Source organism: Kogia breviceps, chromosome 4, assembly GCF_026419965.1.
Source record: "Kogia breviceps isolate mKogBre1 chromosome 4, mKogBre1 haplotype 1, whole genome shotgun sequence".
NCBI classification, from domain to species: domain Eukaryota; kingdom Metazoa; phylum Chordata; class Mammalia; order Artiodactyla; family Physeteridae; genus Kogia; species Kogia breviceps.
In genome coordinates, this window is record NC_081313.1 from 13,982,906 (window position 1) to 13,999,416 (window position 16,511).

The following is a 16,511-nucleotide window of genomic DNA, read 5'->3' on the forward strand; positions in this document are numbered from 1 at the left end:
GGAACTCTACTCAATGCTCTGTAATGACCTATATGGGAAAAGAATATAAAAAAGAGTGGCTATATGTATATGTATAACTAATTCACTTTGCTGTGCAGCAGAAACTAACACAACACTGTAAATTGACTATACTCCAATAAAACATTTTTTAAAAAGGCAAAAAAAAAACCTGCTGAGAAACATATCAATGTTCATTTCAAGAGGTTTGCTTGAGATTATCCCACTTGCTGGAAGCATACCTCAAAGTTTTCAAATCCAAAGATGTCAAGGATGCCAACAGATTTGAAGTCATCTTTGCCTTTGATCCTGCTGTTTATCTTCTTGATCACCCACTCGAAGCAGCGTGCGTAAAGTGCCATGGCCAAGGAGTCCCTGCTGTCTACTGCCTGTGGGGAGAGGAGACAGGGCCACGGTGCCCAGATGACCCCGCGCAGCCCAGACAGGCAGGTCCGTCCCCGCCCCACTCGGGAGACACACTCACTCAACATCTATGCACCCCATGTCAAGTAAGCCAATACCATCTAGAAAAACACAGCTGTCTAAAGAAAGGGTAACCTGAAGCTTGCTTATTTACTTTACAGCAGGGATTCACCAAGAATTCCTTGAAGTCAGGCTTTCAAATTCAACCTTATATACTGAGTTATAAGAAAGGATCTGAACCCACAGCTACAAATTTTATCAGGTTTAAAACAATAATTAAGACCTGACCTCTCTCATTATCATCTTCTCACATTTTCCTCTGTACACATACAAGTTTTCTTCATGGCATGCTTAGCATTTTTACTTATCCAGTCAAGAAACAGCTGTGAGATGGGCTAGCACATATAAGAGGCTCAAGGCAGGAGCAGAAGCAAAAATAAGTAATACAACATACTGATGCATTGTTTTCATTAATAATGATAATTATTATTCTTATTACAGCTAATGTTTATTTAATTTTTACTCTGCACCAGTCATTAAGCATTTAGCGTATATATTTTTATTATCATCCTTACTAGAATCCTATGAATTAGGTATAATTATCCTTGTCTTACAGAGGAGGAAACTGAGACACAGTGAATAAATTTCCCAAGAACAAAATATAATAAGCCGAAGAGGCAAGACTCAAACTTGGGAGATGTCCATCAGGCCCATTCCTCCTAATGACCCTGCTACACTGTCTCTAAGAAGACAATTGAACCACTTTGTGTATTCCCCTCAGTGTGGCTGTCTTCTTTACTTTGATCCTGAGCCAAACTCATTCAAATGGTTCACTGCAGCTACTTATTCGAATCAGAGCCACAGATCTGCAGACCCAGGAGCATCTTTAGAAGTTGCTTTGAGGGCCACACGCGTACCTGTTGAACATTGAGAGGCGTAAGGATCTCCTCCCCCCGGAGGGACATGGATCTCTGGGTCAAGGCGTCTGTGAGCTGTGCCGGGTCCAGCCCAAGTAACTCTGCAGACCTGCCCAAGGCTGGGGAGGAAGGACAAGGCAAACGTGGACACACAGGCCAGGCGACCCCGAACGGGTGCAAAGCCAACTCCACAGAGCGACACAGTAAAGCAGAGAATATTCCTAAGTCCCTCAGGCAAGACCTATAGGACACACGTTCTACTGGTAGGTTATTCACTCCTTTAATAAGTCTTAGGTTTACAGCAAAGAAGCTGGTGCTTGGGCCGAGTATGGTCCAAAGACCCCGAGGCGGGTTCCCCAAGACCCCCAAGAGGTTCGCAAGGTCATAACTATTTCAATAATAAGACTAAGATGTTATTTGATTTTTCACTCTCCTTCCCTCACCAGTGTACAGAAGGATATTCCAGAGGCTACATGACATGAGGTAGCCCAACAAACCGAAGGCAGAAGCAGGAGAATCCAGCTGTCCTCTGTTACATCAGATATTGTAAAAATTTACAAAATCGTGAGACAATGTCACTCTTCACTGATTTCTTTTGGTTTGTTTTGGAAGATGGTCTTTCAAATAAAATGATGATCTTTATTGTGATGTATGCCATGGGTTTATTATGGTTAGTTTAGAGCGAATTTATATTTTTTAAACTGCCTCTGTTTTAATTTCTAATGCAGTATTAAACATCAACAGATATGACCCACAGGGACAAAAGCTCTTCGGAATTCTCTGTGATTTTAAAGTTATTAGGAGACACTGGGAGCAAACGCTTGAGAACAACAGGCCTGCAGCCCTGGCAACTCTAGGGCTCCTTTGAACTTCAACTCATCCAATTCCCCACCTCCATGCCCTGATCCATTGCGTCTATCAGAAAAGCTTAAAAAAATAAAATCTCTCGAGGAAAATGATAACTGACATTGCTATGTGTATATTAACTCAATCTTGACAACACATCTCTGTCGTGCACTTCACAGATGAGAAGTCGCAAGTATTGAAGGGAGAAGTAACCCGAGGAAACAGCTTGTGGCAGAGCTGGGCCATGAACCAATCATTCTGGCTTGAAAACTAATGGTCTTAACCATTCCACTAGGGCAGCCTTCAATAACCATGAATAGCAATGGCAACACTTAGGCCTGATTCATCACATTTCTCCTACATCCTATCCTTGTCGCTCCTATTTCCTCTTATTGGGCCCACTGCCCTTCTTTCTTAGTAAACATGAGAACACAGCCAGTAATCACTTGTCAGATGCTTTGACCCTTTATGAGCTGACCGTTCACATCAGATACAAAGTTCTGCAGCTCTTAGTCAAGGGCTCGAAAAATTTTTTCTGTGAAAAGCCAGATAGTAAGGATTTTTAGATCTCTGTTTCCTATGAGGCAAAAGTCAAGGAAGTAAAGTAGGGAGGAGCAATCTTACCTGTTTTGAAGGAAACTTGTGCTCCACCAGCAGTGATAAATTCTATGTTCCCAAGATGTAATATACCAGCAAGCAACCTCAAAACTTCCCGAACTTCTTCCTTGCTAAACTGCATTACCTCCATTGCCGTCTAGAAGAAAATAAGGTATTTAATTTTTAATCTGTTTTCATACTAAAGAAAATGAAAAATGCTCATTCCTCAGTAAAGTATTACTCTCAAGGCAAGAAAGCAAGAAATAGATGTATGCCCCCACACTTTTTAAAAGATTTTTAAAAAATTTATCAATTAATTCATTTTTGGCTGCGTTGGGTCTTTGTCACTGCACGTGGGCTTTCTCTAGTTGCAGCAAGCGGGCTTCTCATTGTCGTGGCTTCTCTTGTTGCGGAGCACGGGCTCTAGGTGCGTGGGCTTCGGTAGTTGTGGCACGCAGGCTCAGTAGTCGTGGTGCACGGGCTTAGTTGCTCTGCAGCATGTGGGATCTTCCTGGACCAGGGCTCGAACCTGTGTCCCCTGCACTGGTAGGCGGATTCTGAACCACTGCACCACCAGGAAGTCCCACCCCCTCACTTTTAAATGATAAAGACTTTACACAGGTACACATAAAAGAAAAGCATGACATTAAGAAAGGATTGTAGAATACTTAGAGATAACCCAATCAGTAAGATAAAAGTAAATACCTGCCTTACATACAAGACCCCTATTTATGCCACAAAAGAATTACCCCAGAGAGTCACAGTAATGATGGTGACAAAGAAATACTTTTTCTACATGTATCAAAATGTAATGGAATGTTTATTATTTTCCTACACATATAAAATGGTTGGGGGGGGGATACTTCATGAGACTCCTCTAGTGTAAACTTTGGGGACTTGTCTTAATTTTAAATGCAGCAGGGACCCCAGTAGGTGGAATGAAATTCTCTATCAGGGGCTGGACAGATAGGAGAGTCTACTGTTCCTTTTATAAGAGATGCTGATGGAAAACGTGAGTGGATCTAGATCTGTCTTCCCTGGACCGTCATTACATCGCTATTTTCCACTTCTCCAAAGGATTTTTCACGTCTTATTTTGGCCTCCGGATACTAAACGGAAGTTAACATAATGCTGATTTGGGAAAAATAAAAATAAACAGGCACCTATAGGGGTTTTGTTCCCCAACAAGCATCTAAGCTGAAGCCAGGCATCTTCTGAATCAGATCTAAGATTTGCTCATTTCCTCTTATGATTTGGGAGCCAGATTCTCATCAGAAAAAGAGCTAAATAGCCCCCTCCAACACACACACACACCGCACACACGCGTGCACACAAACTGAGGACAGAATCGCTGGCTATACTGATGAACATAAGCTACAAAGAGAACTCAGACCCATAACTGTTACGATGACCACAGGAGATGGGGAAGAAGGAAGCCACACAGCACTTTGAAGCCATAGAAACTGCAAAAGGAAATGACTGGAGATTTTAAAACGTGAAGAGTTTAATTTCTTTACAAGGAAAAAAAACAAAGCCAGAAACAAAGGGCCAAAACAACAGACAGGGAAACAGAAGTCAAAGAAAAAAACTGTAAGGCAAGGAGCAATAGCTATATTAAGAGACACATGAGCAATGAAAAGAAAATAGGCACTTCTTGTAAGAGGAAATGCAAATCCACAGAGAAATGTTTTCCTTCCTAGAAATCCAATATGCACAAATGGAAGAAAATGAGATAACTTCTATTAAATTAGCAAAAGTTTTTCTAAATGATAAAATGGGTGAAAGTGAGGTACATATGCACTGGTCACTGGTAGTATAAGTCAGTATAATCTTTTTGGAAAACAAGATTAGGGGGCAGTATTGTGCTGGGCCACATATGTACATAATCTTAGAACGTTCAGAGAGGTTACTTAACTTTCTCAGGGTTACACAACCAAGGTTCAAAGTCAGGCCTGATGAACCCGAAGTCTACGAACTTACTGTCTATCCAGCTCTATGCTACTTTCTTTTTATGTCCTTAAAAAGTCCATCCCCTGTGTAATCTCCCTTCACTGCAACACTGGAGATTTGTTCTGAGGAAAATCTCAACAGGAAAGAAAGTTTTGTAAAATATTCACTACAGTGTTTTCTTTTTTTTTTTTTTTTTTCTGCGGTATGCGGGCCTCTCACTGTTGTGGCCTCTCCCGTTGCGGAGCACAGGCTCCGGACGCGCAGGCCTGGCGGCCATGGCTCACGGGCTTAGCTGCTCCGCGGCACGTGGGATCTTCCCGGACCAGGGCACGAACCCGTGTCTCCCGCATCGGCAGGCGGATTCTCAACCACTGCGCCACCAGGGAAGCCCTTAACAACACTTTCAGAGAGAAAAAAAATCTAGCTCTCCTACAATCAGACAAGTCCAATATAGCAAATGAACTTGTTAGAACAGTATACAGTTTTTAAAGGAAATTATGAACATTATATAGAAACGATATTTATGATAGCTGTATGCAAAAAGTAAAAAATTATTTTTGTAACTCATTTTTTCAAGAAAATCATCTGGGAAGAAAATCTACACAATTTAAAATAGTTGCCATGTTACCACTGGTAGGTTAATGGACATTGCATTCGACGATGTCTTTTAATGTTGTTGACATGTTTTTACTGTAACGACAGAATCTCTTAATGGATGAATGGGTAAATCGATTGCTGTCTATTCCGTGGAATACTACTCACCAGAAAAAGAATAACTGAGTGATGTGTGGTTTGGATGAGTGAAAGAAGCTAGACACAGGAGAATAGATTCTCTATGATCACATTTACAGGAAACTCTAGAAAAGACACACTTTTCTAGGTTTCCTAGGTTTCCTAGGGCTGGGGCTGGGGCTGGGATTGTCTAGGAAGGGGGACAAGCAACTTTTAGGGTGTAGAACTGTCCTTCGGTTTGACTGTGGTTGGGGGTATATGGGTGCATAAAATAAAAATTCACTTTATACACTTTCCATGAGGGCATTTTATTATAGGTACATTATAACGCAATAAAATTGACTACAAAAAATTTAAAAGACAATGAATTGTTTAAACGAGGTAGAGAAGACTATCATTTCATGGGCACAGACAGAAACTGACACAAAGAAGAGGAACAATTAGCCTAGTGCCTTATCAATCTTTAAAAGCCTACAGGAAAATAGTTATTCACATTTACTTATTCTAAAAGCAAAGAAATATGGCTAAGAAATACAGATTATTTATTATGCTCAAGACTTTTCAAACAGTGGTAAGGACCAAATCAGACCTCAGCAAAGCAATTATAAAGCACCTGTGCTGTGAAAAAGTTAATATTTTCCCTTGCTATGACTAAAGTTTTCCTCATGTATCACAAGACGTATTCAACACTAATTTATAAAAATTTTCTAAGCTCATTTTAGGATGACCACAGAAGTGAAAATTTTCACTGTTTAAGTCACCCGCCTGGACTCTATATATAAACACTAAAGAAGTAAGATCTTCCATAGACTCGTGGTTGCCACGGGTGGGGGGAAGGGGGGAGGGCACGGGGGAGGGTTGGAGTGGGAGCCTGGGATTAGTAGATACAAACTAATTGATAAACAAGGTCCTACTGTACAGCACAGGGAACCATCTTCAATATCCTGTAATAAACCATAATGGAAAACACACAAAACAATATATATGTACAATTGAATCACTTTGCTGTACACCAGAAACTAACACAACATTGTAAATCAACTACACTTCAACTAAAAAAAAAAAAAAACTCCTCTATACCTGTTTAAAAAAAAAAAAACACAACAGGATCTTCAAAAAATAAGTTCCCAGTAGCAGACAATTTCAAACTGTAGAATGAAAAATGTCAAAAGATAATCTGTGAAAAAAATTCTTGGTTAAGTTCTGAAAATACATACACAGATTACATATGGAGATATGAAAGCAAGTGAATAAAATGGGCTCACTGTATGAACAAATTTGTGACTTCTTCACTTTCAAGTTTAACTCTAAGTGAATTAGTTAATCAGGTAAGAGTGTGGTGACAAGTGGCAAGTGCGTTAATCAGACCATGGGGTAATTTAATGGCTGCAAACGATTATCACCAACGCCAGCAAGAGTCTCCATTCATTGTCTCCTACTGTCCTATTTTACAGTCTTTTTAGTAGCAATCTCCACCCCTTTGGCAAGAGTAGCCCCTTTAAGCCCTCTTTTAAAAAAAATTTTTTTTCTTGAAATATAGTTGGTTTACACTGTTGTTAAGCCTCCTTATAATTATGTTTTCTCAACAATATGGCTCAAGACTCAAAAAACCCCCCTGGGAAATTCTCAGCACAGTTCAGAAGTGCTAAATAGCAAATTAGTTATAAAATTGGCACAAAGTTATACAAAATGTTTTCAGGGTCTCAGCGGTGAGGTGGGGAGCGCCACCCAAGGGAGCCAAGGGACCTCAGGTGAGTCATGAACAAGTGAAATGAATGAAATGGGGGGAGAGGAGGCTTGTTCCGGGCACAGTAAATCACAAGTTAAGTTCTTTGGTAATTCAATGTGTAATTTTATATTAGGCAAGATGATGTTATTTTATAATATAAAATTTGCTTCGACTCCCATATTTTCCAACACTGAATGAGACTGAGGTTTAAAAATTTTTTTAATTCTATTATTATTTTTTAAATTTATTTTATTTATTTTATTTTTGGCTGCGTTGGGTCTTCGTTGCTCCGTGCAGACTTTCTCTAGGCGAGCGGGGGCTACTCTTTGTTGTGTTGCACGGGCTTCTCATCGCGGTGGATTCTCTTTGTTGTGAAGCACAGGCTCTAGGCGCACGGGCTTCAGTGGTTGTGGCACGTGGGCTCAGTAGTTGTGGCTCGTGGGCTCTAGAGCACAGGCTCAGTAGCTGTGGTGCATGGGCTTATTTGCTCCGTGGCATGTGGGATCTTCCTGGACCAGGGCTCAAACCCGTGTCCCCTGTATTGGCAGGCGGATTCTCAATCACTGTGCCACCAGGGAAGCCCAAAAGGAGGATTCTCAACCACCGTGCCACCAGGGAAGCCCGAGACTGAAGTTTTTAACTGTGGCAAAACTGAGCTATAAAGTCAGCCCTTTATTTATTTATTTTTAATTTTTATTGGGGTATAGTTGATTTACAGTGTTGTGTTAGTTTAGGTGTACAGCAAAGTGAATCAGTTATACATATACATATACCCACTCATTTTTTAGATTCTTTTCCCATATAGGTCATTACAGAGCATTGAGTAGAGTTCCCTGAGCTATACAGTAGGTTCTTATTAGTCTCTATTTTATATATAGTAGTGTGTATATGTCAATCCCAATCTCCCAATTTATCCCTCCCCCCAACATGCCCTGGTAACCATAAGTTTATTTTCTACCTCTGTAACTCTATTTCTGTTTTGTAGATAAGTTCATTTGCAGCCTTTTTTAAGATTCCACATATAAGTGATATCATGTGGTATTTGTCTTTCTCTGTCTGACTTACTTCACTCAGTATGACAACCTCTAGGTCCATCCATGTTGCTGCGAATGGCATCATATTGTTCTTTTTTTATGGCTGAGAGCCCTTTAAATATCATATCTGACTCACGAGGAGTCAACTTAGGGATGCATGGGCTCACACCATCAAAAATCCATGGGTACACCCAGTAAGACCTAAAGGGTCAGGAAACCCCAGTCCTGGTCCATGGCCAGGCACGCCATTAACTTTCAATATTTGTGGAGTCAAAGAATGAAGAGATCACTCATCAAAGACTCTTGTTACTGCCCCACGCATTTCATCAGCCACCGTTCTGGTGGGTCAAACGCAGGCAGTACAAATAAATTAGTTGTTACTACCGACTTGAAATCGCTTCATCCTGACTCAACAATTTATAGTGCAACTTGGAAGGCCGCAAAAAAAATGGCTATGAAATTTAGCATATGTTCACCATCTGCCCCAGGAAAAACTAGGTTCCTTAACGTGGCTCAGGACCCCTCACAGGTACATATTTATATTAATGTCAGTTGGTATCGATAAGGAATTCTAAAACTACATGAATTCTTAATGAAATACGCAAAATTCTTAAAAGGTCCTATTGCCAGAGTATACTGACATTAAAGTTGATAAAAAGGAATAATGGGGTTTTTTTTTTAGTAGCTGAAAATACCAGAGGTGACATTTTCATATGTAATCCACAGAAATCATCTCTCTCCGTTAACATTTTAACACATTCTTCACACAAATGTCCTTGAGTCCCAACAGAATGTGGTCCCTTCCCTTCCTTTAATCTCAAAACCTCTGGGAAAAGGAGCTTTATGGAATTAAAGTATGAAGATACAAATTTAAATGGTATTTGATTTTGGAAGAAAATAAAGACAAATTACATGATAAAACAACATAGCATAATCTATTATGCTAATAATAGCATAATCTATTCCAATTGTCTATTTCTTCAGCAGAATGTAGGGATTATATATAGGGACACTAAAAAGTAATTGCAAAGTAAATATTTAAGTATCTATAAATAGAATTCTTATTAAGTCTGTTGTGTACATTCACTATGTCAATTTCACGTGTAAATTTTTCTTCCTTTCTAGATGACATGTCCTTTCATCGCAGGACCAGATTTCAAATGCCAAAACCTACCATTTCAATTTAAAAATAAAAGCTAGCAATCACTCACTGAAAACAGGCCAAGCTCCACAAGCTTCCTTGTAGCTACCAGAAAGAGCAAACAATTCTGAACCAGAAAATAACGCCCCAAGAGGAAGCCATCAGAGTACCCTCGCTCCAGGCACTCCCAGCACGAGGGAGGGCCTCGCTGCCCACTGGCTCACTGTGGCCAGTGAGCTAGTCAGTACGGCCCTGCAGGGACACTGCAACTTGAATAACTGGGAGTCTGTCTACCACTGCAAACAACCACCTTCCATCACAAAGTAAACAGAGAAAGCTCGTGTAGTTAAAGAAGTCCAGGATGCCAAAATAAAATTTTAAATACTTAAACATCTCTTAAAGTCCAATTTGCAGGGCCAAATCCCATGCCGCCTAGGGTAGGTACACAGCAAAAGGAGCTGTCAGCGGGAGGCTTTTTGTTAATAGGATGAAGGAATGAGAGATGACAGAGACACCTCTCTACGTTATAAATGGCAGAATGCGACATCTTTAAAAGAAAGGCTGAGGGGAAGATGACCACGATATTATAGCCTCGTCTGTTTTTAATTTCATTTTCACTTTAAGGATACATACATTAGATGTGGGGAAATGATGTGTGGTATATATCCATTTAAAAATATACTTTGATTCCATTCCACGAGGCATTCTTATGAACAATCTAGAAAAGTAAATGGGGATATGGAACCAAGTTGTCAACAACAGACAAATGTGGGTGCACGTAAAGCAGTGATTACCTACCTGCCTCCTGGTTAGAGTGTGGGATTTGGAGTTAGTTAGACTGTGTCTAGATACAGGCTCCATTAGGTGCTGTGTGCGGTTAGACTGGTCACCAACCTCTCTGAGTCACAGAACACAGACAACCACAGCTCTACCCTCACAGGGTCATTAGAAGCAGAGAGACGGTAAGTCCGCAGAGTAGGCGCTCAGTCGGTGTTAGCTGCATTTATGATGAATCAATTCTAGATCCGCTGACTCCACATGCTGAACTAATGACTCTGGCAAAGGAACTGAGACCGCGCTGATGAAATCTACCAGCCCCACTCAGTCAGGTGGGGCTGTTAATAATGCTCGATGACCAGGCTTCCTAAATGCAGTCACTTTATAACAAAGTCCCGGGAAATTTGAGAACTGCAGGAAACCGCCAGGTCCACACTGCAGTCTTAAAATGACTACTTCTGTGTGATCAGAATCGGTTACCAGGATGAGGCTATGAGAACAGGATGAGACCCGAACAGTCACCTGGTCTAATTGTTGACAGATTTCTTTCTAACTGTAGAACCAATTATTCAAAAAAAAATTTAATTGTAAGCCCCGAAACAGAGGATCTGCTTGCTCTAGTCCCAAACCTGTGATTTTTTTTGTTTTGCTTTTCTGACCGCTATTCCAAGCCAACCACCCATCTGTCCTGAATGCCAGACATTCACCCATCTTCTAAAGAGAGAGGATTCCCTTCCATGACTTGGAACAAGAAGAAAGGACCTATTCTTGCACAGCGGTACAAATGTGATTTCTTGTTTTATTAAAAAAAATATTTGTGAAGCAGAAATGAAAGCTATCACTTTCTTTGTTTCTTTTTTTGGTCACCTTTAATAAAGGAAGATAGGAAAGTAACTTACAATAACTTCCCTAAAGGATTCCTGGTCACTGATTGTCTTGTCTCCTACACATCCAGATTGATTCAAGTAGTGGTAGTTTTCTGGCACAGATAAATAAAATTCTTCTACGAAAAGAAAAAGAAAAACACAACATCAGTATCTGACTGGCCAGGGTAAGATGTAATTTAAAAGAGTTTTCACTTTGCAACTTTATTTTTTAAAGTACAAAAATAATTCTATGCTCCTAATAGCCCACTATTAAGATTAAAACATTCTCTCTTAATCATCATCATCTAGGGAAAACAGAATTATTAAATTTGATGGGATGGAAGAAAATGTTACTGAAAAAAGTAACTGATGAGGATCCTGTGTTGATTGGTTTTTAAAAAATCAAATGTTTAGAAATTAGCGTTATTTGGGTGTGCTTAAAGGTAAAACCATGGGGCTTCCCTGGTGGCGCAGTGGTTGAGGTTCCGCCTGCCGATGCAGGGGACGCGGGTTCGTGCCCCGGTCTGGGAGGATCCCACGTGCCGCGGAGCGGCTGGGCCCGTGAGCCATGGCCGCTGAGCCTGCGCGTCCGGAGCCTGTGCTCCGCAACGGGAGAGGCCACAGCAGTGAGAGGCCCGCGTACCGCAAAAAAACCAAAAAGTAAAACCAGTTGGAATACGTTATGTATTTTTCACAGATATTCTTTAAATCAGAAAAGAACTAAGATTCCAAAACAAACCAAAAAAAAAAATGCACGATTTCTCTACTGATGATTTTCCCCCTACGTTATCTGGCTCTAAATGAACTCAGTGTCTTTGGTCATCTCACACATTTCGTTTCAATTGGTGGAAGAGCAACGAAGTCCAAACGGATGGCTCCTCACTCACAGATGGGTTTAAAGGCAAAATGAGCTGCTAGCAAGTATGTCTCTGCAGCTGTCCCGTCACTCACCTTTTTCGTCACGCTCTAGCCCTGCCAGCAGCGCATAGAATATGTGATAATTCCTTTCCCCGGGATTTTGCCTTACTACTCGGTTCTGTGAAGAGAAATCAGGTTTCTGTTCAGAGATGTTTCCTCTGCTTAATGACCATGAGCCAGTAATTGCCGAAAACAGTTACTGTGAGAGATAATGTGAATTAAATTACGTTTACTTACTTTTTCTAATAAATCTTCATGTGAAAAGCAATGGCAAGTCAAGGAACAAAACAAGGATACAGGATGCTCAATTAGTCTTTAGTTTTCTATTCTTTGTTGCCCAAGTAATTACAATTTCCTGTGTCTTGGACATTGAGACTTCTGGTTCAAAAGGTAAGCAAACAATACAGACTATTTCATCAAAATCCAATTTCAGACATGACACATGTACCCAGGAAGTGTCACACTAGTTAAAGAACTGATCTCAAACAACAAATACATGATGTTTGGTTAGGAGTCCAAATGTGCAGATTAGGGACATGATATCAGAACCTCCCCCAAAGAAAGATGATGGTTCCTTATCTCCTAGGATAATTAACAGGTCAAGCACAGTAATACTGGAGCAGTAACTAGGTAGACCCAGAAAGAAACGTTTCATATCCTGTATCTGCCCTTAGGATAAGCAAGAACAGTTTCCACTAGAGAGTCATAGGACTATAGACCAAAAGCTAAACGAAACAGGATACAATCTACGATTCTCCCGCCCTGGATATTTCCCTTCTGGCAGATGTTCAGCTGAACAAACTTCCCGAAGCGACTGGAGTTGTTGTTATACACCGTCTTGGCGTTGCCGAAGGCTTCCATGATGGGACTGTGAAAGAAGCCAGGACAGCAGCCAGTGTTAATCAGGGTCCATCTAAAACCGGCAACGACAGTCCTCACCGATGGCAAAGCAGACAACTGCAAGAAAATTCTGAAATCAAAGGGACCTGGGGCAATCATGTTTATTTACAGAAGAGCCAGAGTTTCCCAGCACTTGCTGAGATGGGAGTTAAATCACACCCACTCGCAGCTGGGTGCGCGGGCAGAGGATGCTACAGAGAGTCCAGGAGACCAAGACGGCTGCTCCCCATACAGATTAGCTTATATACGCGAGCCAGGGGTTGCACAGGAAAAGCCCCTGCTTGAATTCGAGGAAGTGAAAAAGTCCCAGCCCTGGAAATTTCACCCATTTGTTGTACGTCCCGGGGGGAACATACAACTTCCTTGGGTCTCCTCCGACCGTAAAACGTGGTCAGACTAGGTCAGGGGTCGGCCATCTTTTTCTGCAGAGGATCAGATAGTAAATACTTTCGGTTTTGTGGGCATGTGGCCTCTGATGCAGCTACTCAGCTCTGCCACTACAGCTGGAAAGCAGCTGTAAACGATACGCAAACGAGGCTATCTGTGTTCCTATAAAGTTTTATTTATCAAGACAGGCCGCAGGAGAAAGATGAAAACGGTCTAGAGAGGACGGTGGTGATCGCCGCACAACAACGGGAACGCGCTTCACGCCGCCACGCTGTGCACCGAAAAATACTGAAAGTTATACATCTTTTGTTATGTGTATTTTAGCACAACACAACTTTAAAAATAAATTTTGAAGCCTAAAAAAACAAAACCCGGACAGGCTGCAGGATACCGGCGTCAGGCTGAAGTTTGCCGACTCCTGGACTAATTTCTACGTAAAAAAAGTAAAGTCAAAAGTCAAAAGTCCCTACTGGTTCTAAAACCTTACCAGGCACCAATCAGACACAGGGCAATTACACATTTTAATGAGAATTTCAGAGGCTACCGCACCACGGCCCTCTTTCAAAGCTCTGAGGTCACTGCCATTGATGTGGCATTGTTCTGCAACATGAGAGGCTATACAGTGCCACTGTGCTCATAAGATGCCTCCAAAGATTTGACCATGAAGCCCTGGAATTTCTGCCGATAACAAGGCCTCCCAACAGCCAGTCGAGGGCTGCCAGCTAAGAGGCGGCTGCAGAACGTGCCTCACTCACTCAGCCACCAACTCAAACACGGTGCAGCCATGGGGCTCAGGTCATTAGAAATCGGTGTGTGTGTGTGTGTGTGTGTCAGGATCGGTGTGTGTGTGCGTGCGTGCGTAGACTTTTCCTTGAGGAATCGTGAAAGCCAAGTCAAGAAAAAGAGAAGAGAGCGCCCCGAGTTTCTACTCTTTCTTAAATAAGCCGAACGGTGAGGAAAGTGAATCCTATTAGTTGGAAACGAGAAACACGACGGCCAAATACCTGCTCTCAAGAATGGCTTGTTCAACACACGATGTCTTCTCCTTCGAGGACAAGTCCAGAGACTGCTGACTGATGGCTGATAAAAACTTGAGGATCAGCTTAGTGCTTTCGGTCTTACCTGCCCCGCTTTCACCACTGAAAGACAACATGCAGAAATTTGTGCTTCTGATTAAAACAACAACAACAAAAAGTCCCGCAACTTGGCCAGTGTCAGTCCAATTCGTGCACAGAACTTTAAAAAAAAATTTTAATTTAATTCAGTTTTTTATACAGCAGGTTCTTACTAGTTATCCATTTTATACATATTAGGGTATACATGTCAATCCCAATCTCCCAGTTCATCCCACCAACCCCCCCTCCCCCCCCGCCGCCGCTTTCCCCTCTCGGTGTCCATACGTTTTTTTCTCTGCATCTGTGTCTCTATTTCTGCCCTGCAAACCGGTTCATCTGTACCATTTTTCTAGGTTCCACATATATGCGTTAATATACGATATGTGTTTTTCTCTTTCTGACATACCTCACTCTGTACAACTCTTGAACAGTGGGAAAGAGCTCCAGGTGCTGAGCTACAGAGAAGAGTCCCTCTCCTCCTGCCAGCCGTGTGGCCTCCGTGTTGCCAAGCACTCCCTCAGCCTACAAGCTACACAGAAGGTACCACCTTCACGAAGCTCACGTAATAAGAGGGACAGTGCCTTTCATGGCAGGTAAGCTCTGCAAAGGCCGGGATTGGTGTTTTTGTTCACTAAAGTGTCACAGACCCCTCAACAGTGCCCGGCTGGTGGCAGACACTCAGTTAGCATCTGTTAAACGAATGAACGTGTTAGTGGTAACTTTCTGGTAAATACGCACAAAAATGCAATCATTCATAAATACGGAGGGGACAAGGGAATGAACCTGCAGGTACTCGACCCACACTTGGGCGCTTTATTCCCATAATAATCCCATGAGGCAGGCAGCGGCTAAGGGCCCGGGTCAGAATGGAAAACAGCAGGTCTGTCAGCATCCAGCGTCCTGCAGAGATGCTGCATCAGCCGTGATTAACGAAAAGTGGACAAAGCAACCTCGGGGCGCTGGAGCTGGGGAGAGTGGGGGGCAGGGCAAATGAGAGGAGTTAATGGGGTCTGAGTTGCGTCACAAAGGACCACCGGCAAACGTGAGCCAGGCAAAGAGGAAAGCGGAAGGATTCGGGGTCCGACGACCCCGTGAACGAAAGCGGAGAGGCCAGAGGAGCTGCGGGAGGTCTACAGGGGTGGGATGCTGGTTTGGTCAACTGGACCGAGACCAGAGGGGGCAGAGAAAGGGCAAAAGGATTGAGGTCGATGGTTCTGAGGCCACCCCAGGAGACAGAAGGCCGAAGGCCAAGCCCATCAAGGTCACCCGTGAGGAACACAGCCCTGAAGTCGTGCTCCAGAAGGACTGAGGGTCCCTCAGGGAGACCAGCTGCTTCTATGATCTGGGCATGTGGTGGTCAGGCCACGGACAAGTACCACCAGGCTGGAGATGAAAGGGAAGAGACGGAGATGAGAGATTTGGAAGGAGAGACCCAATCAATTTTGTGCAAGGCACCCTGCTCGGTTGCACAGGGAGGACAGAAGTAGTAAAAGGGCGAAGAACTTACGAGAAAAGTAAACCCACGGCATAAGTAACGATACATGAACGCCAACACTATCACAGGGTAAGAGGTTCTTAACTGCTCGTGGGGGGAGATAAACAGACGAGGCCTCCACAAGTTCTAACACAGCAGCCCCCGCTGAGCGTCAAGAGCTAGGAGGTTATGAAAGAGGAATCTTGCAGATAACACGATGAATGATTAAGCCCATGTACTAAAGGAGAGGAAACGACTCAGAGGTGACACCTTCTGTGCCCCGCTGGATGCTGCAGGCCCAGGGGAATCTCCACTGATGGAGGCCAATCACGGTAATTCCATTCCCTGCGCAGGTGATAAGGTGGTTGGCCGTGGGCAGGTGTCAGGATGCCAGCCAAAGAGACTTCATGTCAAGGGTGCTGAGGCTTCTGGGGAGGTATGCACACACACACACACAATGAGACCAGACAGAACCTCCCTCTGGCTGCAGATACTTGGGAATCCACAGCTATCCTGAGATTGGAAAGCAAAAGGCCAGACGATCGGGGAAGCAGCGCCCAGTGGGCGTGGCTGAACGCACAACCCTGACCCCGCCCCTGCCTTGCCCTCTGAGATAACCAAGGCCCACGCAAGTGACACCAGCTCTGCTGGGCTTCTCTGTTATCAGCAACCAGAATCTTCCCAGGGCGGGGCTGAGCGTTCATCTCT

At 42.9% G+C, this 16,511-nt stretch overlaps 1 protein-coding gene across 1 annotated transcript in view; it reads right to left on the bottom strand.

Moving 5' to 3' along the window:
- MYO10 (myosin X) overlaps nucleotides 1-16,511 on the bottom strand; it is a 223,442-nt gene that overhangs the window by 83,883 nt on the left and 123,048 nt on the right. Inside the window, exons 5-12 of the mRNA XM_059061921.2 lie at nucleotides 14,219-14,353; nucleotides 12,671-12,795; nucleotides 12,165-12,178; nucleotides 11,961-12,045; nucleotides 11,043-11,146; nucleotides 2,808-2,937; nucleotides 1,338-1,456; nucleotides 240-386 (exon numbers count right to left, since the gene is read on the bottom strand). Of these exons, the coding sequence (XP_058917904.1) occupies nucleotides 240-386; nucleotides 1,338-1,456; nucleotides 2,808-2,937; nucleotides 11,043-11,146; nucleotides 11,961-12,045; nucleotides 12,165-12,178; nucleotides 12,671-12,795; nucleotides 14,219-14,353 (859 nt within the window). The remainder of the gene's footprint in view (nucleotides 1-239; nucleotides 387-1,337; nucleotides 1,457-2,807; nucleotides 2,938-11,042; nucleotides 11,147-11,960; nucleotides 12,046-12,164; nucleotides 12,179-12,670; nucleotides 12,796-14,218; nucleotides 14,354-16,511) is intronic.